Below are 27,280 nucleotides of genomic sequence, written 5' to 3'. Positions count from 1 at the left end.
AAAAATTACCCTGCAAAATAACTACGTTATAACAACGAATCATGCTCATATATTAAATAATAGTTAAAGTTAAGGAAAACAAGTTAATAACATTTAACTTTTAGTATGACCATGGCGTGCTAGAAGTTGGATCGTTACAATTTAGTAACAGAGCAATTCATTCTCAGTAGAGCCTGGAGAATAGACTAAACAATGCTTCATTGTATGCTCTGCTTGTGTGTCTCATGCTAATAGAATATCCCTGTGATATGTGTAGCTTAATCGTCTTTGTGTATTCATTCTGGAAATGTTCACAGTTGACTTGAAGTATTAAGACTGATCACCTTAATATGATTGTTTGGTGTATATAGGACCACAATGAGTTCACGAAGACAAAACGCTCGGGGAGCAACTCCTAACAATAACCAGGCGAGAAATGAGGATGCCTTTATTGCCACGATGAACACCGTGGCTGAGGCTGTGCGAGAGGCAGCAGCTGCTACTAGGGCCGTTGAGCATTTGGGAGTGAGAACGGGAACGAAAACAGAAAGAATAACGGTGAGATTGATAATAAAATAATATTAAATAATATTGCTCTAAATATTAAAATATTAAATAATATTATTTTATTAATAATCTTATAACATTAATAATAATATAATAATAGAAGAGCAAATGTTCTAAAAACTTTAGAAAGACAATTTTAAGTTCAAAATCTTATAATTTCCTTCATAAAATATCTAAGAAGAAGTATGAGGAGAGTATCATGATTGATTAAGATTCGAAAAGAATCAAAAAAAGAATAAATGTCCAGTGAAAATAAAGAAAGGATATGGTAAAAGTAATTGCCGAGAAAATTTTCGGGCTGAGATAATTCTTAAGTAAGCCCTTGGGCTGGACCAACTTAGGCCGTTGTACAGTGCGAACGCCCACATACTAAAAACTGTTTTTCAGATATAAGGCATAATCAATATAATTAAAAGTCAACTACAACGGCTATAACGTAGGGCTTAATACAATTAAAAGTCAACTGCAACAGCTATGGCGTAGGGGTAAATACAATCTAAAGTCAACTGTAATGGTTTTGGCCATAAGGCTTATATGCAACTGTATGCATTTGAAAAGCCATATCTAGGACTCGTGCCCGAGTAATGTCGGGCTGCATGGTGTAAACCGTCACGTGAGCTCATGGCTTGCATAGGACAGACATGAATCATACTTGGTTACATATCTTCCTCTGTTATGTTTTCTTACATGAAGGTATATTTTCTCTGTTTATATTCTGTTTACTGTATTCTCTATGTGCTATTGTCTTGTACTCTCTGCTATGCTCTGTTGTCTGGTAATAACAAAGGATTAATGAATTTAACTAACAACTCTGACCTTATTAAGAACATTCAGTTCTTATCCCTTATCCTTCCTTTCAAATGGAGACAGGAAGACTCTTCCATGATCTGCTAGTGACCATTCCGCACGAGGAATCCCGCTATGAGTAGCCTTCTGATTCTAGAGCAGTTTCTATATATATATATATATATATATATATATATATATATATATATATATTGCGAGATCAGCCTCTATATACACCCTGCTTATTTACGGGCTTTAATCTAGATCCTTCGTACGAGGCCTCTATTACTTAGCTACTTGATGAAATACCAATGAGTTACCCAACAACGACGTATGATCGTGCAAATGAGTATTAGAGGACATTCCATTTTTTTTGACAACATCCAGCTTGACCCGAGTTTTGAAGACCTAGAATGTACTTCTTTCGCTTTTGTAGTCCAAAGGGACTAAGTGAGTACGAGTATAGAGTCTAGACTAGTTTGGACGCCAACTTAGGGGCTTCTTGAATAGGTCAGGGCATGAGATGTTGTATGTATACATGTATATATAGTTATGATCTAGCTATTTCTAGTCTCACTAAGATAAGATCTATACTATGATAAAGGGTGGATAACTGGATATTGTTAACTTCTTGAGATGCACATTAGTGTAGTTATTTATAATTGTTTTACCTATTATTATTTGTGATTTGATTATGAATGTCTTTGCTTATCCCCCAAACGTTTTCAAAAAAAAAATTATCCCGCAAAATAACTACGTTATAACAACGAATCAGGCTCATATATTAAATAATAGCTAAAGTTAAGGGAAGCAAGTTAGTAACACTTAACTTTTAGTATGACTATGGCGTGCTAGAAGTTGGATCATTACAAGTTACAATTGAGTGTGTGGATTACCTTATGCGTATGAAGAAGTATATTAGATTATATGTGGGTATTCCTGCTCTAGATGTCAAATCATTTGTTTCCGTTTTGATCAAGGATCCATATTTTATGAATGGTAATCTCTCTCCTTCAACTATTATAAGTAATATTTACTCTTTGTTAATTCTTATTTTTGTTTTTTCTCTTTCTTTTGTACTCTGTGTTTGACTGTTGTATCTTCTTTGTTAGTGTTTTGTAAACTTGAAAGCTAAGTGTTACAAACATCCACCTTCTTCAAAGAAAAAACCTAACGATTCTATTGCTATTGCTGATGTGGTCAAATATGGTAAAGTACATGATTCAAATGTCAATGTTGTAAAAAGGTCTCCTAAAAAACCACCTAAACCTTTCGTTGATATTACTCCTTTACCAGTTTCTACCGGTTCAGGGAATCCAAAGCTAAAGGTTCTTTGCTTTGTTAACTGAATAAATAAGTCAGTTTACAAATGCGCTACAAAATTAGTCCAAAAAAAATATCATATACGATTAAGAGTTTTTTTTGGGGGGGGGGGGGGGGGGGTTAACTGTACGATTGAGTTTAAAACATGAAATGGTTTTGGATTGAACAGTTGACTTGTCTTCTTTTACTTTCCTCAATAACATCCCATACAACTAAGATACGGAGCTAGTTAGGCAACGCAAAGTGCAAACTGCAAACAATCTTCAATTTAGGTCGCTCAAATTCAAAGAGAAGTTCCACCGTTTTTTCGATAAGGACCACCCATTTGTTCACTCTGAAAAGAGTGGAAGCCTAAAACGCCATGCACAAAAATCATAATCAAGGGGTCATATTGTCATAATATACTCTTTTAGTTTAGGAATGATAATTCACTGTTGGTGCTTAGACATTAAAGGGGCATTTGCAAGCTGAAATCTTTTGTGAAAACGAAGAGAAGAAAGCATAATTATCAAATCCGGCTCGATTTGGCCAGTTCGACCAAAAATTCAATCACCTGACGAGACTGAGCCACTCATTGAATCAGCTGTACATCAGACTCGGTGAGACCCGATGGGTTTTCATTAAATTCGGTGACCCAGCCGGTTAATTTAACTCGGTCTGGATTGGTTGGTTGGTTGGTTGTTGTTTTTTTTTTTTTTTTTCCAAATACCTGAGACCCCCACCCCCAACCCCAAATGCCCTAATTCAATCCCCTGCCCTCAAGCCTCGACGTCTCTCCTCTGGGGTTTTTCTTGCCACTCTCACCCTCAAACTCTCACCTCTCTCATGCCACTCGTCTCTGGTGTGTCACTTCTCTCGGTCTAGCACTCACCGTTTTGGAATCATGCTTGTCACACTCTATGTCCTCACCATCTCAAGCTCAATCACCGCCTTCCTGGGCTCCCTTCGCGGGAGGCAGAACCAGACGGAACCACACGAAACCCAATCGTGCGCCTTCCCCTACGCTTGTCGTCGCTCAAGAAAGTGGTTTCAAGAGTAAATTGGAGTGAGAACCCACTGCACTATGAGCATTTTAATTTCCCCGCATTCCCTCTAAAATCTCAAGACCCTAAGGCTCAGTTTGAGAAAACAACTTAATTAAGCTACTTTGGAAAAGAGAATTTAAACAATAAATGACTATATTAAAAATAACTTATAAATAACTTATTTTGTGTTTGAATTTTTAGTTTTAAAAATACTTATTTTATAAAAATGTGATAAAAATAGTAGTATTATGAGGAAAGTAATTTTTTTAATTTCTCTATAAGTTTCTAAATAGCTTTTTAGAAAGCTACAATTTTATTTGGAAAATTGTACCAAACATTAATACTACTACTTTTTACAAGTCAAAAACTCAAAAAAATTACTTTTGAAGCTTTACAAATGGACTCTAAATTGTTCTTAGAATCATTATCATAAAGAGCTAAGTCAATTGTTACTTGTTAGCACAAGAGCAGATATGACACATGGCCGAACAGTCCTCCTTTTGCATTCAGCTGTAAGATATGGCATTCAAGCCTGTCTGTACAATAATATTATGTGTTATGTGAACAGATGATAAACACAAAAATAATTGCTCATAGCTACAATTTTAGCGCACAAGAGACCTAGTAATCCTATTTCAGAATTGACGAATATATATATAATGTACATTTATGAACAAAACCTCATGTCTTCACCTCTCAACAACTCAAGGCACGAGAAAACTGATTCAGGGAATCTAATTACTGTCCCATCATGGTGTTTCTGAGAGTAGATAATCAACTCAGTTCTTCAACTCCATGCAAGAATTTAAAATATGCTTTAGCTATATTCCACCATGCGGTCTCACTTTTATCTCACATTATACAGAGGCTAAGTACTTGAAGGGGATGACATCAAAAACCCCGAAGGGAAGAAAATGACAAGGTCAGCAAGGAAGCAACATGGCATAACCTCAAACTTGCGATCACTGGCCAGTGCGAGCACCTGTGAAACAACAGTGGGATATTCACGAATGCTTAGGAAATTCGTACTTGCATGTCAGCAATTATATTACTCAAATACCGTGGATTATTCAAACCATATGGAATAACATTAATACACAGGCAGATACATAAAGGATGTTTCTAACGAGTGCACTACAAACCATTTTTAGGAAGCAAAAGGGGCAAATTCATTAAAACCACAAATTTTCGAAGTTTCCGAAACTGAATACATTAAAAATTTCAAGACATCAAGTGTGCTTAGTGCATTTGTTAGCTACTTAGTTGCTACTACACTTAGCAGTAGAGTATGGTCACAAAACAGCTCCTAATCTGAATTGCATCAAATTACAAGACAATAAAATGAACCTAGAGAACCAAGTACAGGATACATCTCAGGAGGATCTTTCAATTACAGCAAAATGGGCTTACAACTAGTTTTGTGGCAAATGTCTCGCAAACAATTACCAGGAAAATTCTATGATAACTTGCATTTCAAGAGTTAAGTGTGTCACCTCTGATTTTGCAAAGTTCAATTAACAAAATTTGAGTGCATATTAACAACTTATGATGGGTGACTAAAGCAGAAAGATGGTTAAGTGGACCCATAAATGGATAACTCAAATTGAACAGGTTATTTAATTGATAAAAGGTTAAATTTTAGATAGTTGCTGGAACAGATACCTGATTAATTAAGCTCATTTCTCTTTTCAGCAAAGAAAATATTTGCCAGCAGAATTACAATTTTACAGTAGAAAAGACATAAAAGAAATACCATTGCAAGACAAATTTGAGCAAATATTGACAGGAATTCCTGAGAAATGCCTTCACTCAATATTTTAAATTCTAAATTCAATACTATGTTCGGCAAATGGTTTTCTTACAGTTGTTCAATTGCAAATATGCAGACAAATTGACAAGCATTGCTACAAAAGTAATGCAACAGGCATAATTTTTCCTATCCTTTCTTCCAGTGAGAATACCTTACCTACTCTGTGTTTACCCTTCTCTTTCTCATTCAAATTTGTTTTCTATCAAGAAATTAATTACCAAGGCTACAGAGAAATTAGGGCTAAGTGTGCATGTTTGAAAATAGCATCCCAAGATGTCAACAATACTACTAAAATGGAACTGTTACCATTAAAAAAAATTCACCCCACCAATTTGCTTCACGGAAAACTTATACCGACCATTAGGTAACATTTGAAAGGCATGAGTAATGACTAATTTGTATCTATTTCTCCTTATACAACATGGCCAAGACAAAATTGACGGGAAGTTGTTCACCTGGGAATCTTGTATATATATGATAATAAGTGATATAAGGGAACAAATAGTTTTGTATATATATGATATAAATGACAGTGTTGTACCTGGAACAGTCATCACAGGTCAGCTCTAACTGTTAAAATTCCATACATCTTCTGCATGCTGTAGTTATCTTTCCTGTTAAGTAAGCTTTGATCTCACATTTCTGTTTTGGTTAGTTTTCCGAAGTTGAGGATTTTCTATTGAATACACAAGGAGGCTTCCATCTTTTGTGCCGGCCAAGAAGCATTCTTCTGGCGTTACTGCTAGAGATGTTATAGCCCTTCCAATTCCCTGATATTTCTTAACAATTTCGAGGGTGTCCATAGAGCGAACAACAATCTGTCCTTGATCACCTGCACCTACCAAAAACTCACCACATCTGCTCAATTGAATAGCATTCAGGCGTCCATTAGATTCCGTGGCAGCAAGATGTTTCCCATTAATTGAATACAGATGCAGACTAAGATCATCATCAGCATAAATCACAATATGACCGCGCTGAGAAACAACTAGCTTTGATATTGGACTGCCCGATGGATGCCGTAAGGATCTTACATATCTACCTTCTCGCAGAGTATGGAAAATGCAAGTTCCATCTTTTGACCCACTAATTACAATATCAAGCTCATGACTAACATGTAAGCAAGTTATAATATCATCATGTCCACAAAGAATATGACATGGAGTTTCAACTATTACATAGTTTTTACGAGGCAATTCAGGCTGATTGTTACGAATCCTCTTTTCTGTGGCTTTACCACGAAAAACTTCCCAAACCATCACTGTTGTATCATAGCTTCCAGTTGCAAGGATACTTCCATCAGATGTCACTGCAGCATACCATTATCTTGTGAGGCACAAGCATACAAGAGGAGATTTAACACCATAAACAGCAAATATAAATAAATAGATAAACACCAAAAGGCTCAATAGAAATTGGGGAAGTGCCAGTTATTGAACCTACGAAAACATATTAGAATAAAGTTATCACAATGGATGGAAACTTATGGCTTGTGAGGCCGAAGTAACAACAAAAACCTTCATCGATCATGCAGTCACAAATCAGGTTTAAGTGATATATTAAAGCCACCAGGTTGTGAAGGCATTAAGCACTATGGGACACACCTGCAACACAGCTCACCACATCTTTATGCTGTCGAATGCTCTGTACCATTCTGCCATCACTTAATGATATGACCTGAAAACTATTTTCCCAATTGCCACATGATACTAAAAAGTTCTCGGAGGATGTCTGCATTGTTACAAAGCATTGTGCTCCAAGTTCAACATTTTCAGGCACGGGAATCCCGATTTTTCGTGGAGAAAGTATGTCGTATCCAACTCCAAAGAATGGATCCTGCAGTGGTTTGAGGTTGTTCCACTAGTCATGAAACCAGACATAATTTTACTAAAATGTAAAACAAATTTAAGTTACAAAACCTTGTAATTCAGTCTATAGTAAAAAACCAAAGCAAACCTGGGAACCGGAGAATGTAAAATTTCCACCAGATTGCAGCTGTGTTGTCAACCACATCTTAACAGACAAGATGAGGCCGTCATTTACAAGAACGATATTGGATTCCATAAGACCAACATACAATACAGCAGATGCCGGGTGACTAGTATTAGAAACGATGGAAGTCAAACTGATAGAATCAGGTGCAAAGCGTAAAGGGTGTGCAATCGGAATAGGTGGCCCTCTTCTTGGGTGTTTCTTCCGAAATATCTGGATGGGAGTCTGACCAAAGTTGGCTATCTGGTCTTCTATGGCTGCTCTTTGCAGATCATCTTCCATTGTTTCCAAATCAACAGCACCTTCATAAGTTAAGTAGTAGAAGATGTTTGCTGCCTATAACCCGCATGATAAAATGTTAGCTTCACTAACCTGATTCCTGAAGACTGCTAAAGTTTTAGCCAACTCTAATTTACATGAATTTTGATTGAGACATACCTCCACAGCAGGTTTTCCTCGTTGCTTGTAACCAAATACTAAATCTATCCATTGATGGAGATTTGAACTAACATATTCACTTTCAAGTGCCTCCCGGTTTCTCCTAATGAATTCTTCAGGTGAACCCTATGCAAATAATATAAAACTAAGGCCTTTTGCTCATAACTTGTAATTAAATGGTGAAAGGAGATCTGGGTCGGAACAATTTCAAAATTGGAAAGATCCCATCACAAGGAAGCATGCATGAAACTAAGCATCTTGTGGTGGGAAAAGAGAATAGGATATAATCATTGGAAACTAAAGAGTAAATAATTATAGACTTCTAGCCATGACATGAATTCAAAGTCATACTTGCATTCGAAGCAACTTTGAATTGAAAGAATAAAATGGTTGAAACGTAGACCTTACCCAATGATTTTTTTTCTTTTTTTGGGTGGGGGGGGGGGGGGCACAAAGGAAAAATGTCATTTAAGACTGGGAATATGCTACACTTTTGATTCCCCATATTAAATCACTTCATCCTTAATTGATGTGCAAAAATTGTAGTTATCATCTGAAGTAAAATCACGCACAAGAATGCTATATCTTTAGAACATACCAACTTCCTCTATGTAACAGCCTCAAAAAACTTGTCCTCCATATTCTCATATGTCCTATATTGGTTGTAAGGTCCATAAGAATCTATTCTAGCACAATTCTATGGCTTGGATTACGTAATGCACATTGCTTTACCTTATAAATATTCAGTTAGAGAGGTCTGGTGTTTAGGATAAAGCTTAACAATAACTCTTTTCTTGGGGCACATAAGATGTGCATTCTATTAATTTGACCTCTTAGGGTAATAGGGTTTCCAGAATCATTAAATGCCTAAGTTCAAAACACCTATCTTGATTATCACAAATTTTATTGTCACGGGAATGGGATAGAACAAGGATTATTTACCTTTTATGCTTCTTCAATGAAAACTAGATTACAGTTTATGATGAAGGGTCTAGTGGTATGCTATTGTAGATCTTTAAAAAAAAGAGGAAGCTTTTGTATTTTGTGAAACTGAAACAAATCATTTTCAGATAGCTGTTCATTTTTTTGCACTGCAACAAAGACACAATCCAATAAATGTTTGATGCCAAGAAAGATGGAGATAGAAAATGGCAAGTCAGCTAGGACAGATTTGTCAGATCTCATCATATATAAACATGTCTCAGTATTGAAGAAAACTGAATGGCTACCTTTGCCCAGGGAGGGAGGCAAATATCCGCTATAGGTTCACCATCCTGTTTAACTCCTAGATGATACGAGTTTGAATTGACAAGAAACTCAGGCATGTAGAAGAACTCAGGTATTAACTCCTTCACGTCACTAGTATTTGTAAGGCAATTTCTGTATGTGCCCTCAATGCTTTGAAAAAGACGGTCAGCATGATCAAATTTACCACCCTGTGCAAAAGAACAGTAGCAATATGAATCATGATACAATGTAAGTAACGGGGAAGAACATAGCCAAAACAGAGGGGATGAGAAAATCAGTGTAAGTATTAAGAACTATAAGGAACTTAAGTATGCCAGAGAAATCTTTCAAGTATCAGAATGCATGTTTGCTCTCAATATAATTATGAAAAATAAGTGAACGGATCGAACACATGACTACATTGGAAACAAAGGCCTCAATATCGTGTCAAAATACGAATTCCCAGTTTCCCACATAAGCTTAAGTGAATAATAGATCATGTACTGACCAAATTCGAGATTAAAACCCAAGTAAAGTCTGTATAGAATGAAGAGGGCCAGGAGGGTCACGCTTAAGTCAGTTAAGAAAATCCAAGTTGGCTAGATGGAATTGTCCTTGCTGGCACTGTCTTAACAGATCAGTAACCACTTCTGGCTTTGACACTCTTCTAGACACTTCCCTAACTCACTCTATTAGTGACAATGCGAAAGAATATTTTTCTTTTGATCTTTCTTTTTATGTAACATTGCAATTTTTTGCATCAGTCAATTTGTCCACATACTTCCTAGCAGACTGGGATAGCAAAGAGAAAGAATAGACACCTTGTTGAGATTGCTGAAATCTTAATGTTTCATGCAAATTTCCCAGCTAAGCATTGGGTTGATAGTTAATGAAAGTCCATTTTTTGTATAGTTAATGAAAGTTCCCAGAAGTCAACAACCCACATTAAGCATCAAGACATGCAATGAAGTAGAGTAGGATACCTGTAGATTACGGTGAAGAGATGTGAAGGGTTCTAATCTAAGAAGGTAATAAAGCACTATGCCCATACTTGAGTAATGAGATCCATAGTAGAAACTGCATCCATAGACATGCACCAAAACATGTGAGCAAAATTCATGTGTGTTTATGTTGGGTTTCAGCCTACAAAAGACCATTGTAAATTCTACAGTCATGCTGGATAATTACCTGGGTATATCAGGATCACAGAAGTTACGGTATCTGTCTTCAAACACCTGAATGCAAGAAGAAGCACATGCTAAGAATGATGCTTAAAAAAGTTTTAAGAGCATTCCATCAATGCTTTAGTAAATAACCTCAAATCGTTTATTATCGAGTGCTCCAACAGGCTTTGAGAGATCCCGAAATGTAGATGACTTGTTATAATCAAGAAGCTCAGACGAGTAATCGGCCAAGACCCAAGGGAAAACAGGATACTGGGTTAAATCATTATAAGATCTTCCAGCTAGTGTGTTGAGAATCATCAAATATTCAAAGTTTGTTATTTCCCTTCTCCTCCAGCTCTCTCTGGCAGTTTCTGCCATCTCCTGTGCCATTCGGCGATCAACAAAATTAATAGAACCACTCTTTCCATTTCCTTTGGGAAATAAATAGTCATTTCTTGAATTAACTATCAAGTTCCCAATATCTTTTGCGTCCTTCAAAGATGCAAAATTTAGAAAAACTGGGGCAGCTGAATTGCTGAAGAAGATCTCTATGGCAGTATATCTTAGCAAATACCGAGTCCAATGAACAGCTTTTATCTAAAAAAGATTTCAGACCAAAAATTACACAAAAAAGAAAGAATATATAAACTTACAAAAAAAAAAAAAAAAACACTAAAGAAAATAATGTAAACCAATAAAATCAACCTTGGCCATGCTCCATCTTCGATGGCGTTTAACACATCTCATAAGTTTAGAAGAACCATTCCCATTTATAACCTCTACATTGCCAACTGTAATTCCCTTCTGGAGTTCCATATCAGAAGCAGGCCACTTCTTTTGATCAGACTTGGTCCCATCAGAACTAGTTGATGCATCAAAGTTTCTGAAAACAGATGACCCACCGGTACCTTCAACCAAGAATTGAGAAGAAAAATGCAAAACATTTTTCATGATAGCCAAATGACCAGCTAATTTCCTCTTTGGGGTCACAAGAACACATGGAACTGACACCAGCACCTGAAAATGGAAATTAGACATCACATCAGCAATGCATCTTGAGACTCCCTTAAAGTATAATAGCATCATATTCCCCTGTACCCCCACATACCTCACTAGCTTCTGTATCAGACGAAGAGGAAATGTCTTTACGATCTTGGCCAGTATCCTTTCTGTCACTGCTCTCCTTAAGTATGTCAGAGGATTGACAATCTGGATTATCAGAGAGAATCGGTGTCTTCTGTCCACCTACTTCAGTATTGGTTTCATTACCATCCAAGGACCCCTCGTCAGTTATTTTCCTTATCCCTTTCAGCAATAATTCCTTCATTTGCTCCGATATGTTTGCCATAACACCAGGATTACTATCATTGACTGGACTAGCAACCTCGGCAGAAGTGATTGAAAGAGGATTACACAGATTTTCATCAAAATGGTAATTTTGTCGAAGTTTGGGCCTACGACGCCATGTATCTTCTGTCTTGTCCAGTTTCCAGCGTTTGACAGCATGGTTTGGAAAGGGGTTGGTAGACCAAGGGCCTCTCTCATCAATCAATGAACGAAACATGTGTATCCATTTTTCCTGTAAAAACAATCCAAGTTTTATCACAAATTTACTTAGCATTTACCAAAAAGAATTGGAGGAGGAGAAAAGCAGTGCTATTATGAATAAGTAAAAGAACAAAGAAGGATGTTATGTATACAGCTACATTCTGCTGCTCCTCCTCATAAGTAAGCTGGAATTCCGTTCTTCTGCTTTCATCCGAAGCTAGAACAGTGTTCAAGCTATTTTGTATCTCATCTTCAATAACTTTCTTGTTACTAGATTCAGCCAATGAGTTTTCATCTAATCTAGAATGGAGTTCCTGTATCTGCTGGTCGCGGTCAGTCTTTGATGTCTTCATGTATTTAGCTTCATCACTGACCTGAAACCGAAGAAATCAGTAAAATGTGAAAAATAACGATAGTTAATGTAGAGAAAAAGGAATACAGCAAAGACAATGTGTCATATAATAAAAAAAATACATTATAATAACAGTTATATAATTATAATTACTGAAGTATCTCAGTGTAGCAGAGACTGAAATAACCAATTTGACCCATCAACTAGTGACTAGTATCTCCTATTTGTAGTCATCTTTGCTAGCTGAAATCATCTAAATATTTTGACATTATGAATTCTCTAGTACTAGCAAAAATCATTTTGACCACAAGAACAAGTGCAACATCTTTGATACTTGAAATCACCTATATCAGTTTTACCTATCTCAAAATTTCCTAAGTTTCACTGGAACCCATACCTACCACCACTATTGCAACACACACACACACACACACAAAACAAAAGAAATAGGGAACAAAAAAAACCAGAAGACACTATTTTGATCAATATAGCATTTTGGCCATACTGCTGCAAGAACACGATCCTTTTGAATCAAATTTTGTATGGATCCTGCATCTTTTGAGTTATGGCTTGAATCCATGGTGTCATCCCTGCTCACAATGCTAGTAGCAAGCATCGATTTTCCAATATTGACAGTCTCTCGTATCAGATGAGATAGGAGATGAATACGAGCACCATCATCCAACATTCCATACTGTGCCCTAACTGCAAGCAGTGACCTAGCAACATCCAAACCAAAGCTTAGTTTCTACAATAACTAGAAAATACAATCCATTGTGATTAAAATTAAACATTCAAGATCAGGCTGTGTATATAGAAGAAAAATCTTACCAAATAACAAGTTGAAGCCTACTCTTGCTTTGTTCATCATCAGCAGTTAAAAGGGAAGGTAAAAGTGATGTGAACTGTTGGACACACCGGGATGCCCTTTCTAAGGAAGCTCTACAAAGGTACAGGATAACAAGGCGATAAATAATTCTAGGGCACCTTTCTGCCCGTAAAACCATAGCTTTATCAACATTTTTGTTAGGTTTTACACTCAAAGCACTGCCAATTCCTCCTGATACAACAACAGCAGCCACTTCAGCAGCCGGAATGTTTAATGACTCAACTAATCCACGTGCCCTTTGACTAAGGGATGGTCCTGCAAACGATGAAGCTTTGGGTAACATGTTGCTAGGTCCTTTATTATTCATCTTGCTAATAACAACCCACAATTTGTCATATAGATTCCACCATTTCTCTGCAATCGAATCATCATTTGTCATTGGCGGCTTGAAATTCTTTGATTTTCTGAAAGATTACAAAAGACCAAACTGTAAATAATGTGATCTAAACCATAAAAAAAAAACACTTTCTTTTCTCTTCACAAGTGTTGATAGTGCAAACAAGAAGGACAGCAAGATTCATCATTTCAATACCTTGATGTTTGTTCGTCAGCCTCTCCTATTAGCACTTCTTTTAAAGCGGAGTTGTACTCTTTGTGAGATTCCATTTCCAAGTTAAGGTGAAATTCAGAGTCACTTCCAAAGAACTGCAAGAAATTTTCTTTTTAAGGGGGGGAAAAAAAGCAAATCTTGAACAGAAGTTCTAAAGCCATTCTCATTTATAGAATCGGAGCATGATGCAACATTTCGATATCTCTGCCAAAAAATAGACAAACACAATCTAATAAAGACTCAAAAGCCTTATAAAGTAGTATCTCTTTGAGCCATCATAAACACCATAAGTCAGTCTGGAGACATCTAGTTTCTAAAATTATTCTCAGCTTGAACATTTCAGGTAGGGTGCTTTGTTACTGTTCATCTTTGCAATTGCCCATTGTTGGAATAAAGTTGACTATTGTCAAATCATAAAGGGAAGGAAGACAAGAATTTATGTCGCAATAGAGTGCTGCACTTTTGGCTTTGCATATGGCTCAGAAGAATTAAAATGGCTTGAACTCATGCTGATGACCCAAGTCTACCTAGCATCTAAGCAATCTAGTTGATGTATGGATTTTGCACACCTAAAAAACAGTTGTTTCAATGATATTGGAGTTGCAATAATGCCCAACTTAGTGGGAAACTCAGGCTACGTACAAACAAGAGTAAATTTGAGTGCATGAATTCTATGATAAAACATGTTGTTTGAAAGTTAACCAAACTAGAAAATCAGGGAATTGAATTTCGGTTACAATTGATGATTTTCAGATTTTTCGTGTAACCATTCTCCCAATGCAACATTCCTCTCTAATTTGGATGGTTTATTCTTTATCAAACATGTTTAACTTTTAAGGAAGGAGCAATTATGATCCCTAAGTAATTAATCAATGAAATTTTTTCTATAGAAATTTAACTATATACCAAACATAGCCTCATACATAAAGGATGCAGATAAACCCAATACCGGGAGTTCTTTGTCAATCTCAGATATCAGCATGTCATCAATTAGTCTCAGCAAATACAACGTATTATCTCGACAGGGTTGTGAAATGAAAATATTATCCACAGCTGACAGCTCCACCATATTCTGAATAATATCATCATACATATCTCGAAGAAAATTTGGACACGAATTGCCATCCTACAAAGAGAATATTTAAACAAGGCCATGACTTGAATAAGTATATGGCGCTGACCATAATAACCAGACTAGAATAACATACATTACTAAAATCTACAATGTCAAGGTGTAGTCAGATTCAGGCTTACTTCAGAGTGCATGATAAGGAAATTGACTGTCTCTTCCAATTGTTGCCAACCACCTTTTACAGAATGCAAATAGTGACAGAGAACTAGAGAAAACAAGTTCCTCACCAATAGCAGCTGATCCATGCTATTTTCACTTTGATCAAGTGACTGGACATTGTGGTCTTTTAAAATATCAAGCTTTAGAGAACATGAAAGCCATGCATTCCACCCATATTCCTATTAACAATATTATCAATGAAACAGGTTGTCAACTGTATCAACAAATATATAAATAAACACGAACTAACAACGGTCATACCATAAAAGCTTCAATATTGGAAGGATTTGAATCAAGAAGATCAAGTAGATCTCTGATAATTTTAATTTTTGCAAGTCCATCTTCACAGCCAGACAGATATCTGAAAATCAGTGGCAACATTTGAGGAAGTAAAAAATGGGTAGTAATGCCCTTGCTTCTGACCCTCTCAAATTGGTTGTTCCTTTGTAAAACCTGTAAGCCATTAGTTCCTTCCATGATTAACAGAACATGTCAACAAATAATAAATAGCCAAATTCCGTAGTTTGCAATATTACTGTACTTGAATTCATTTTTAAGTACACGACCCAAGGCTTGCAAAAGGAAGCAGTGCCATTCCACAAATGATTATTGTCAGAATATACCAAATTAGAGAAAAGAAACATGAGGGGGTCTATATTCCACATTACCTGCTTGGGGCTAGCACCACCAAGAAGAACATCAAATAACGTGGCACAGAGATTATCAGTCTGTGGAAAGTAGAACAGTCTATCAGATATAGCTAGGAAAATTGGTTGCATTCTGTTTTTCCTTTGGCCTTCAGAAAGAGATCTAGGTCGTCCCATTGGGAGGTTGAAAAATCTTGTTCCCTTCTTCTCAGATGGTAGCCCAACTAAAAGCCTTCCTATGAACTGTAAGCTCAGTAACCTGATGGATTCAGATTCTCTATGATAACCAAGAAAAAAATGAGAAAATATAAGAACCTGATATTTATAATGCCTACTTTTTTGCAACTATATATGTAAACTCAAATCCATAAACTAGTTGACCCTTTTTTTATTATCAAAAAAGAAGATATATCAATGAGCCCAGTAATATTACCCAAAACTACCAAATGGCTGCAAATTGATAATAATACTGTTGGAAAGTGTAAAATGGTTGTTGCCTAAGAATTAGAAATTCAGACACTATCCTCCCTTTTCGTTGTTATTTTCCATACTGTTGTTACTTAAGGAGGATTACTTATCCTCCCCTCTCAGCATAAGTTTTTCTGTTAGTAGTAAAACAATTTTTGATAACTCCACCTATGCTACACTTGCGGTACATAGCCGGTCCCAAACCCGGATAAAAGAGGAGGGTTGTGTTAGGCATTCGACAACCAACATAAAAACTTAGTCGAATCTTCATGACATTGATCAGAGATGTTATTGCTTTAAAGCTAGGCCGTTGCCCAGAAGCAACGCGTTGTACGGCTCGCGTACAGTGTCAATGAGCAAGAGTCGCTGCATCGGTGCCCGGGTGTAGTGTTAAATGAGCAAAGGTTCTCACGTTTTTGTGAACGGACGATGGTAAATAAGTTAGTTCACAAAGAAAAAGATAAAGGCAAAGGTCAGAGTAACAGAAAATTGAGATTTGGGACATGGAACATAGGCACTCTAACAAAAAAATCTATGGAGGTAGTAGATACCATGATAAGAAGGAAGATTAACATCATGTGCCTACAAGAAACAAAATGGGTCGGCGCAAAGGCTAGGAAGTTGGATACCTCCAGTTTCAAATTTTGGTATACAGGAAAGGTGAAGAATAAGAATGGGGTAGGTATTATCGTGGATAAGCAATGGAAGAAGGACGTAGTGGATGCCAAGAAGGTGAGTGATCATATCATCTCTATCAAACTTGTGGCGGAAGGAGGTAGTTTTCATGTGATTAGGACCTATGCACCACAAGTAGGTTCGGATGAGCAACACAAGATAAGATTTTCTTAGGAGGAGATTTAAATGGCCATATTAAAAGAAAAGTGATGAAGTATGGAAGTATTCACAGAGGTCATGGTTTCGGGGTGGTCAATACCGAAGGTAAAACTATTGACTTTTCTTCGACCTTTGACCTTCTCATCGCAAATATATGTTTTAAAAAGAGAGATGAACATCTTATAACCTATAGGAGTGGCATGACAAGCTCTCAAATCAACTTCTTGTTGAGGAGAGTCGACCGAAAATTTTGCATTAATTGTAAAAGTATTTCGGGCAAAAATTTAACAACACAACATAAAATGCTCGTCATAAATTTTCACGTTGAACAAAAGTTGAGGAAAAGACGTCATATGAAGAACTTGGCAAATAAAAGATGAGGAACAAGGAAATTTCCTAAGACAGGCAGAAGAAGAGGCAAAGTGGAAAGGCAATAGAAGCGTGGAAGAGATGTGGAGGGTGATAATTGGGAAAAATATAAGACGGCTAAAAAAGAGACAAAAGTGGCTGTAAGTGAAGTAAGAACAAGAGTATACGAGGGTCTCTACCAATCTTTAGGCATGAAGGAAGAAGAAAAAAGTGTGTATAAAATCGCAAAGAATCGTGAAAGAAGAACGAGAGACTTAGATCAAGTTAAGTGCATAAAAGATAAAGACGGAGAGGTTTTGGCTCAAGATGAGAAGATCAAAAAAAGGTGGAAGAGCTACTCCTATGAGTTAATTAAAGAAAAACAGAAGACTCTTCTGAGCCTTGGTCCTTGGTCGGTTATGCACGAAGAAGAAAAATCAAAATTTCGATTACTATCGAAGGATTTGAGACTTCGAGGTAAAAGAAGCTCTAAAGCGGATAAAAAATAGCAGGACAATAGGATCCGATAATATTCTGATTGAAATTTAGAAGAGCGTTGTAGAGAAAAGTATCAGTTGGTTAATCAAACTTTTCAATGAGATTTTAAGGTAAAAAAAGATGTCAGATAAGTGGAAAAAGAGCACATTGGTACTTATTCACAAAAATAAGAGGATATACAAAGTTGCAAAAACTATAAAGAAATCAAGCTCATGAGTCATACCAAAAAGTTATGGGAAAGGTGATGAAACGGAAGCTAAGACAAGACATAAGTAACAGAGAACCAATTTGGTTTTATGCCAGACAAATCCATCACTTAAGCTACATACATGTTAACAAGGATGATGGAAAAATATCATAATAATAAAACGGATCTACATATGGTATTTATTGATTTGGAAAAAAACGTATGATAGGGTGCCAAGAGAGGTCTTATGGAAAGTTTTGGAAAGGAAAAGAGTAAGGATCGCATATATTCGTGCAATTAAAGACATGTATGATGGGGCTACAACTAGTGTGAAGACTCAAAGTGGTGTGATAGAAATTATCTATTGGTATAGAATTACACCAATGATTATTCTTAAGTCCATACATTTTCACATTAGTCTTGGAAATATTCACAAAGTAATATTCAAAAACATGTGTCATGGTGCATGCTTTTTGCCGATGATGTCGTCCTTATAGGAGAGTCAAAGAAAGACCTAAATAAGAGTTGAATTTATGAAGAGAAGTTCTAGAAGTGTATAATATGCGCATAAGCCGTAGCAAGACAGAATATATGGAATGCAAATCCGGCCGCCGAAGGAAAAATCCTAATACAAAGGTGGAGATTGGAGATATTGAACAGAATGTAAATCATAGGATTCAAACAGGTTGGTCAAAATAGCGGAGTGTGTCTGATTTTATGTGACAAAAAAGTGTCCTTAAAACTTAAAGATAAACTCTATCACACTGCTATCAAACCGGCTATGCTTCATAATACAGAGTGTTGAGCGGCCAAAAGAGAGCACGAACATATTAAGTATGGCAGAGATGAAAATGTTGAGATGAATGAGTGGTCATATACAATTGAATATGATAGAGTTGCAATAGCACCTATTGTGGAAAAAATTGGTAGAATCACGTCTCAAGTGGTTTGGATGAGATGAAAGATGGACAAAGAGTAAGATAAAGAAAGACCTACGAAGACTATCCATGAAGTGGTCAAACAAGATTTATATATAAATGATCTCTCTGTAGACATGATACATGATAGAACTCATTGACGTCGTTTGATTTATGTAGCCAACCTCACCTAGTGGAACAACGCTTTGTTGTTGTTATGTTGTTGTTATGGTAGTAGAACAATTTTTGATCACCCTCTTTACCTTTTATTTATTTTTTTTCTTTTTTTAATCATTGGAAAGGACAGAAGACCAAAGTGCACAAAGAAAAGCCAGACTCTACCCTCCAACACAGACCAAAAATATTGATCTAAATGAAGTGATGCACATTTTTGTGCTTATATACAAAGGCAGTAACTTGTGCAGCAAGCTATCCCAGGGGTACAATAGGTATTTCAAGACTTAAGTTTGTTCCTGCTACTACAACAGGCAATTATCCTTGCTGGCAAGGGTAGTTCTAACTACCTATCCTTTGCATTATTCCTAGCTTGCTCTGTTTGGTATTAAATCCCCAAGAAAAACCCTACAGTTCTGATGTGGAATGCGCTCAAGCCACAACAGCCAAAGCAATTTCCACTCCATCAAATCATAAATCCATGACCTGGATTAAAATTCCAATTACTTGCTTCCAGCCAAAAACATATTCATTCAACAACAAACAACAACAATAACAACTACAAAGCCTTATCCCACTAGGTGTGATCGCTTATCCATCTCAACATCCTCATCTTTGCCACATTTAACTTATGTTCATGCTCATCTTTTGCTGCCCAACACTCTGTTCCATATAACATAGCCCGTCTAGTGGCAGTGTGATAAAACACAAATACACAGTGGAAGAAAAATCATCAGAGTCATGACATATAACGAAAATTATACTATTGGTGTGCATCAATGGAAGAGAGAGGAAGCTCAAGGCACAAGAGAGAAAAGTGAGGTAGATTACAATGTGTATGTGTGTGATAGAGAGAGATAGGAAGTGAGGAAGTTAGGAGATAAGACAAAGGAAAGGGGAAAAAAAAAAAAAGAAGTAACCATTATATTAACTGGGCAAAACTTACCTTTAGAATTGGGGGAAATTTGACTCTCTCTAATACAAACCAAAAAAAAAATTTCTGAAAATTTATCCTAGAACAATTTACTGCCTTTTTAACACCGACAGTGATGTATAATGTAATTTGATTCATGAAAGTTCACAATCTATTAGGAATTTCATGGAAAAAATTGTAAGTGTGACATACCGCTGGAGAAGATTGACAAAAACCTGACTACCACCAATGATATTAACTTGCTCGAGAAAAGAAGCAAGCAATGGTTTCTGGGAAACAGCACGAATAACCATGTGCAAGACATCTTCAATACAAGTCATATCTTGACTTGTCTCAAAAAAAGCTATAAGAGCTTTTATGTCGCCTGCAGCAATGTTCTGCCTGCATATATCAAGAAAATGAAATTTATAATTATAAATCAAGGAATAAGTGGAATTAATAAACTATGGTGAATTATTATAGAGGAGAAAGATGAGAGCAAATTAAAAGGTATAAATATGAAAATTAATCAATCAAAAGAAACTATACCTGAGACTCATTTCACCAAGACTTAACAAAAGAAGACGGATCTTATGTATTTCTTCTACACCAGGTCTCTGCTCAGTATTTCCTTTGCTAACAGGATGTTGATCAGGGTTACTTCCAGGAAGGAATCGAGACTTGACATTATCACAATAGAATTGGTGAATTATGTCAAGAACACGTGGAAGCCGGCACAAACTCCTCAGTAATCGAGGATCGCTATCAAATTGTTGAATCAGAAACATGTATAGTTCTCGTTGCACCTTGTAAATTGCATAGACCCAGATAAGAGGATTAAGAAATATGCTAGAAATAGCCTCCTTCACAAGCAATTCTGCTAATCATGAGAAGAATCAGAAAGGAGCATAGACCAAAGTTGTGTGCCGACAGAAAATATTACCAAAGTTGGATGTAACATAAGTTTAAAAAAGATAACATACCAGAGTTAGAAACAACATTAAAAAGATGCTTCAATGCAGAAAGAGTCTCCATATTAAGTTCTCGTGGAGGAACTGATTGTAACAAGAATCCCAGGACAGAAAATCCAGACACAAGATACATCTGTTGTTGATTTGCTAAGTTCTCATCTATAAGAGAAGCAATCAGCTCAATAACCTCGGTCATCATATATTCCCTCATTGTCTGTGCTACTAATGTCTTTTCATATTCTCCCACCTTTTCAATTTCAAATTTACTACACTGTGTCTGGGCGATAAGCGGGAAAAGCACAGATACGCCACCGACACAATATATTATTTGCTGCAGCAAGCGTCGTGAACATAACTGAGTTCCACCAATTACAGCCGCCTCAAAGGAATTCTTCTCCAATGCCTGACTCATTATTGGTGAAACATTAAACAGCATTTTGCCAACACTTGCCTGCAAAAAATTAATAAAGCCATTCAGAGACTCAACTTTAGAACAAATATGGCTTAAACATACTCTTTCGATTCAAAAAATAAATAAATAAATAAATAAAATAAATACAAAGAGAACAAAATCATATACATGTACAGATAATCAGGTGACTTGAAAGGTGAGCTATGAGTCTAGAAGAAGCAGAATCTGTTATACAGTTAGAGTAGGTGCCAGCTTGTATAGATCTTACAACTAACTTAAGTATGAGAAGTTTCTTCTACCCCTTTGTACTAGCTTACTGAATAAGCTACTCAGCTATGTATACAAGCAGTGAACTGAGCTCAGACTCAGTAATGAAATAACATAATAAATATTCACTCTCAACTCCTTCTTCTCTCTTATAACTCTTCTCTCCTCTCCCTTTCTCAAACTCTATCAACAGGCAATGTATAGAAGGAAAAAAAATTACAAAAAAAATTAAGGACCTGAGCATTGAGTCCAAAGATGATTTTTGATGCAAGACCATCTTTTACATCAAGAATCCCACTGGGTAACTTATCGCCACAAAGTGGTAAAGCTTCATTATCAAGGAATGAATACATATAACTGGGTCCCAGAGAGTAGATACTCTGAACTTGTTCAGCAGAAAGGGCGTCGTTAAACAAATAAATGGGGCCAATTTGGCCAAAAAAAGGGCCCGAATCTCGGATTGATTCAAAGATGAGTGCATTGTCTTCATAGTGAGGCATCTTAATTTTTGAACCAACCGTACAACTTGTTAATGATTCACTCACTTTAGCATACCTGAATAAACAAAGCATGTAACTCAAGTCATAGTGACACAAAGGTCAATTCGTCAAACAGTATAAATTTTTAATTGATTATAGAACAATTAACATGGCATAAACCTGCATCTTTCAGATGAGACAAGATCACCATCGATATAACATCTCAACAAACTACCCCCTGAAAACGCTCTTCCAATGCTATGAGTTATGCAAAGAAAATGCCATCTACTCCTAACTAGATTAACATTCAGGTCCACACGCTGTTTCTTTAGGTTAATTGACTGCAACATAGAAAAAGAGGGGTGGGGGAGACGGATAAAGAGGAAAAAAAAAATATCAATGTTAAAATAATGTTAGCAAAACCCAAAATAGAATGAATGGAAGGTCAGACCAACTAAACCAACACAAATAAATGCATAATCAGAACCCAATCTTAGAAAATGAAGAAGCTTATCTTAAGATTTGTTTTTCTACCTCATAAGTTAGCTTCTCCCTTGCAAGCACAGCCAAGGTTCCTTTTCCACTTTCCGTAAGAAAACTGAAAAGACCCATTGTTCCATTTTTAGGGAAGTTCTCAATCCTGAGCCAGCAGGAAAAGAAAAACCCTTATACATAGGCCACTGCAGAGGTGTTTTAAGAATGATACCCTACAAGGATTTGAAAACAATGAGATAAAGGTCCCATAGCAATAAGAACGATACAAAATTACATTTTACATTAGCACATACAAAAGTAATTCTGCAAAAGAAAAACGCATGCAGTTGAAACATCCATTTGAAAAAAGCAAATACTTCACAAATAGCATACAGCATCAATTAACAGCCAACAAAACAGTACGTCTTAATTCCGTAAATGTCAGAATCAAAATTGAAGCTCAAAAAGAACCTTCTGTATAATTATTTTGAGTACACGTCTTCTAGTAAGATTCACAAACAACAGTAAGTCAAAGTAATTCAAAGCTACAACAAAAATGTGAATGATATAGGGTGAGTTTGGTCAAGTCTGTACCTTTCAAAAGTTGTCTATGTTTCTTGGCTTTTCAAATATTAGCAAAAGTTATAACAGTTATGTTCTGTAAAACAAAATATAAATGGCTTTCCATAAACAATACAAGAGTTTGGTGAAATAGCTTTTAAAAAATTAAAATGACTTTAATAGATATTAACGTAATAAGAAATAAGAACAAAAGAAGACAGTTATTAATATATAAAATTATAATAGATTTTTTTTAATTTTGAAAAACTCAAGGTAATTGTGAAAACTATCTTCATAATCATAGATGCTTTCAAAAATATTCATAGCTTTTAAAAGCTAAAAGTACAGGCACATAATATTTTTTAATTAACCAAACACAAAATGACATGCTTTTGCTTTTGAAAATCACAAATATCTCTCCAGTAAGCTTACCAAACCCACCCATATTTAAGTGAGATTACTCTCAGAAGCTCATTCAGATTTCATATCCCTGGTTCTATTTGTATTTGTCATAAACCTTCACAAAAGAGAATAGCTTGAGTACTTACGGAATCACTTCCATCAAGATCAAAGAATGCAGTTGGCCCCTTCTCATGTAGCATTGACAAGAGACTTGTCAACAAAACAGAGCAGTATTGTCTCCTCTTCCCAACTTTCTCACTTCGCAGTAGAGCAAAGATTTTGCGGATGTCCTTGCCGGATATACTATGCCCACCAATGGCTTCAATTAAATGAGAAATCTTAAAGATTACACTATCATTATCCTCTTGAGAAAACCAATTAAGAAGAAAATTAAGCATTCCTGCTCTGACACAAGAAGCTCTGTTGGAGATGGAATCTCTTAGCAGTTGCTGAAACATGTCTAGTCCATAATGCTGCAAAGACTCACTGCTCTGCCCAATCACAAGACAGCAAGAAATAAAACAGATGGTATTATTTTCTCAAAATGAGATTAATCAAAGGAAAACTCTAGGGGGCCAGCAGTTTTATTGAATTTTGCAGCAGAGAAAGGTGAGCCATTGGATGAAATCTCACACCATCAAATTATCATTGATGGCTAGTTGATGGCTAACAATCACAAAAATTGCTGGCCCCCTAGCATTGCTCTTAATCAAATACTCAAAAAGTTATCAAGAAAATTAACAATTGACGAAGAGAAGGCAACGGAAAATGAATTCCAAACCTTTTGCAGTACAGATAGATATAATATTATTACATCTTCATTCTGAAATCAAAAATGCAAAAACAGAACAATAAGTAAAATACTATCATAAAATTTCAATAAATTACAATAGTTCTAAATACATAACATGCTGCATTTTGTGCAACAAATGCCACTTTTGGAAGCCATGCTCTAGGAATAGGAATCAAAAACGAAAACAATGCACATTCACCGAACAGTTTTTGGAAGCCATGCTATAGCATATCACCTTAATCTTTGGACTAGTATTGATGTCAAATTTTCCGTCAAAAAGCATATCAAGCAATTCATCTAGAAAGCTTTCACTTGAATGCCAATGGCAAAAATCTAACAGAAGACTCTGCATTGTCTGGTAACCCTTTCCAGCAAGTGCTCTAAATGCAGCCTGGAAGCAGTTAAAAAATACGAAGTGAATTTCTAAGGGAGATACAATGATATAATTCAAGTGAAGGGTGAGGTGAAAAGAAAAATAAATATATAAATCCAACCTGGTTAAAATGAAAAAAGGATTAGACCTGACTTAAACAAATTATGCTTATTGATATTTGAATCATCAAATTGGCAATCAGTGCAAATATTGGAAACCAAATTTTCATTATTCATCATTCATTCAATTTGAACAAAGAATATTTTATTTTAGTTTGAAAAAGATTAAGCAATTAAAACAGCAAATATGATCACATTACAGTAAAGGAAAACAAAAGAATTCACTTTTGGATTAAGAAACAGCAATTTGAATTTTGATGCCACTTGTGCTTGTGTCAAATAAAACAATAAAGAGAAAGACATTGATGCCAATAACTAAGGGAAACGAAACACAAATTAAAAAGAAAATCAGTACCTTTGAAGCATCATTACTTGCAAGCAGACAAGTGAGTGTTTGGAGGACATTCAAAACTAATTTCTCCCTATTTGGCTCATCAAGGTTGCTGTTAAGCAGCGATACAACATGCAAGAAGCATTCCCCGTCACGAAATAGAGCTTGATAGTACTGAAACAATACAAATCCCACCCACCCCCAAACAAACAAACAAAAAAAAGAAAATCAGTTAAATTGCCAGATGCATGTGAAGACGTTAGCAAAATATAGTTGGGACAAAATTAATACTGGAACATACTGCTTGGTTAGCCTGTAGCAAATCTCTCATCCCACCCAACAAATCAATAGACAGATCAACAAAACTTTTTTCCCGTTCTTTTATTTGAGTGAACACTTCTAAATACTTAGAGCATAACTGTAACATTGCTTTTTTATCTTCCTCAGAGTGTGGTACAATCTGTAAAAAGAGCAGTGTTAAACATAATATAATACGAAAAATTTACATAATAGTTATGGCATGCACTATGATTCCAAAGTTGCATCCTAACACAAAAAAATCACGACATATGGATACATAAAACACAATACCTTCATTAGATCAAGTATGTGTCTAAGCACATCCTGTCTCAAACCTTCTACCCAAAACAAATCAAACAAGCAATCAACGCATGAAAAATTATGCAAGATCAAACTCCTAGTGTCTTCAACAGCTTCTGAGAACTTGGAAAAGAACTCCAGGCATAATTTCATACAATTAAACCAACTTTTTACACTCTCAGACAAATTGGATTTATATTGGTCATGCATCAGTGATAATAATTCCATGCTACTATTCTCATTGGAGGGGTTCATGATACCAGATCTTCTAGACTCTTGTCCTTGAACACAAGCAACCTTTAGAACCCGGGAAATTGCATTCAATGTATTAAAGGAAGCAATTGTTTTTTCTGGAGAGAGCTGCAAAATGCGAACCAAACTCCTCAAAAGAACACTAGCAATTTCAGGATTATAAGCAGAATGTTCAAGTGCATCCAGCATAGCAGACATTTCAGCCTGTCATTGAACCAAATGTAGAAATGCATTAGAAAATTCCCACATACAATTTCTGATACAGAAGAGTTAGATTGAAACAATGAGAAAGAGAGAAAGAATTACACATCACAAAGAACCAAAATGCAAGCACCATAAGACTATACATCTTTACTCAAATCAAGATAATCAATAGATAGAAATCATCAAGAAAGGCACACAAGATAACAGAGTTAGAGGTTAGTTAGAATAATGGTATCGAAATAACTGATTTCACTTTCGGAATCCCTCTCCCACAAAAGAAAGAAAAAGGCCAGCATAGTTTAGCAAAATAAAAATGGGCAGAGTCAAATAACAACATTGCTAGTGTTAAGTTAATGCAAATATGTGGTACAGGTGATTAAATATAACAATTAGTTTCGACAATGCAGCTGAGACTACATTGCCAGTGTATATCTTTCACAAATCACTACACCTCTTTGCTAAAATGGTGTCATTTCCAATCTACTGATCTATATAAACCACATGAAACTTCCAGTGATCCAGTTCATGTCACAAAAGCTCTGGACACAAGCATATATTACAAAGGTGAATCTAAGAAAAGGTGATTTGAAGCTTCTACCAAACCTCATTTTCAAATGATGGAAGTAATTATTAACAGAAAGAATCTAGGAGGGGCAAATGAGAGAACCCACCATGTTGTGTGCATTTCCACTTGAAGTGGCAGCAAACTCCACAAATGAAATTATTTCTAACTGTAGATTATTGACACCACTAACTTCTGCCATGTTGCTTACACTACTTGGAGCAGACAGTATTTCAGAATCCTCATCGTTATCAAGTATCTGTCTAGCAGATTCATCAGAAACTGATTCGAAGAAAAAGAAATTTTCTGAAAAGACAAGATTCCATATTCCCTCTTCACGGAAAATTTCAAGTAAGAGAGGAGAAGAAGAGAGAATGTCTCTGAATGCATTAAGAACTGTGTTCTGTAGAATTGTGACAAAAACCCTGCAGTAAATATGAGAAAAACAATACCACATAATTAGTTCAATACATGAAAGCACCAATTCCACGACCATAATAACAGAAATAGTTCCCAAATTACTGCTTTTACAGACTGGAACTTTAAGCAGA

At 35.9% G+C, this 27,280-nt stretch overlaps 1 protein-coding gene across 1 annotated transcript in view; it reads right to left on the bottom strand.

Annotated features, from left to right (window-relative positions):
* Positions 1-4,161: 4,161 nt before the first annotated feature.
* Positions 4,162-27,280, bottom strand: part of LOC112706257 (BEACH domain-containing protein B-like) — a 31,348-nt gene continuing 8,229 nt past the window's right edge. Inside the window, 33 exon segments of the mRNA XM_072200746.1 lie at positions 4,162-4,662; positions 6,032-6,799; positions 7,095-7,326; positions 7,447-7,818; positions 7,921-8,046; positions 9,150-9,356; positions 10,131-10,224; positions 10,336-10,382; positions 10,464-10,910; positions 11,019-11,330; positions 11,422-11,892; positions 12,014-12,235; positions 12,719-12,932; positions 13,045-13,506; positions 13,635-13,747; positions 14,602-14,778; positions 14,907-15,122; positions 15,205-15,396; positions 15,612-15,867; positions 20,143-20,331; positions 20,479-20,809; positions 20,913-21,351; positions 21,816-22,134; positions 22,239-22,399; positions 22,593-22,711; positions 22,714-22,765; positions 23,642-23,986; positions 24,277-24,318; positions 24,524-24,679; positions 25,136-25,285; positions 25,413-25,571; positions 25,703-26,167; positions 26,839-27,154. Coding sequence (XP_072056847.1) covers positions 6,108-6,799; positions 7,095-7,326; positions 7,447-7,818; positions 7,921-8,046; positions 9,150-9,356; positions 10,131-10,224; positions 10,336-10,382; positions 10,464-10,910; positions 11,019-11,330; positions 11,422-11,892; positions 12,014-12,235; positions 12,719-12,932; positions 13,045-13,506; positions 13,635-13,747; positions 14,602-14,778; positions 14,907-15,122; positions 15,205-15,396; positions 15,612-15,867; positions 20,143-20,331; positions 20,479-20,809; positions 20,913-21,351; positions 21,816-22,134; positions 22,239-22,399; positions 22,593-22,711; positions 22,714-22,765; positions 23,642-23,986; positions 24,277-24,318; positions 24,524-24,679; positions 25,136-25,285; positions 25,413-25,571; positions 25,703-26,167; positions 26,839-27,154 — 8,095 coding nt within the window. The 3' untranslated portion in view covers positions 4,162-4,662; positions 6,032-6,107.

The sequence above is a fragment of the Arachis hypogaea genome, chromosome 8, assembly GCF_003086295.3.
Source record: "Arachis hypogaea cultivar Tifrunner chromosome 8, arahy.Tifrunner.gnm2.J5K5, whole genome shotgun sequence".
Taxonomy (NCBI): domain Eukaryota; kingdom Viridiplantae; phylum Streptophyta; class Magnoliopsida; order Fabales; family Fabaceae; genus Arachis; species Arachis hypogaea.
Note: the sequence above shows the minus strand (reverse complement) of the source record. Positions and strands in the feature narration are given on the sequence as shown.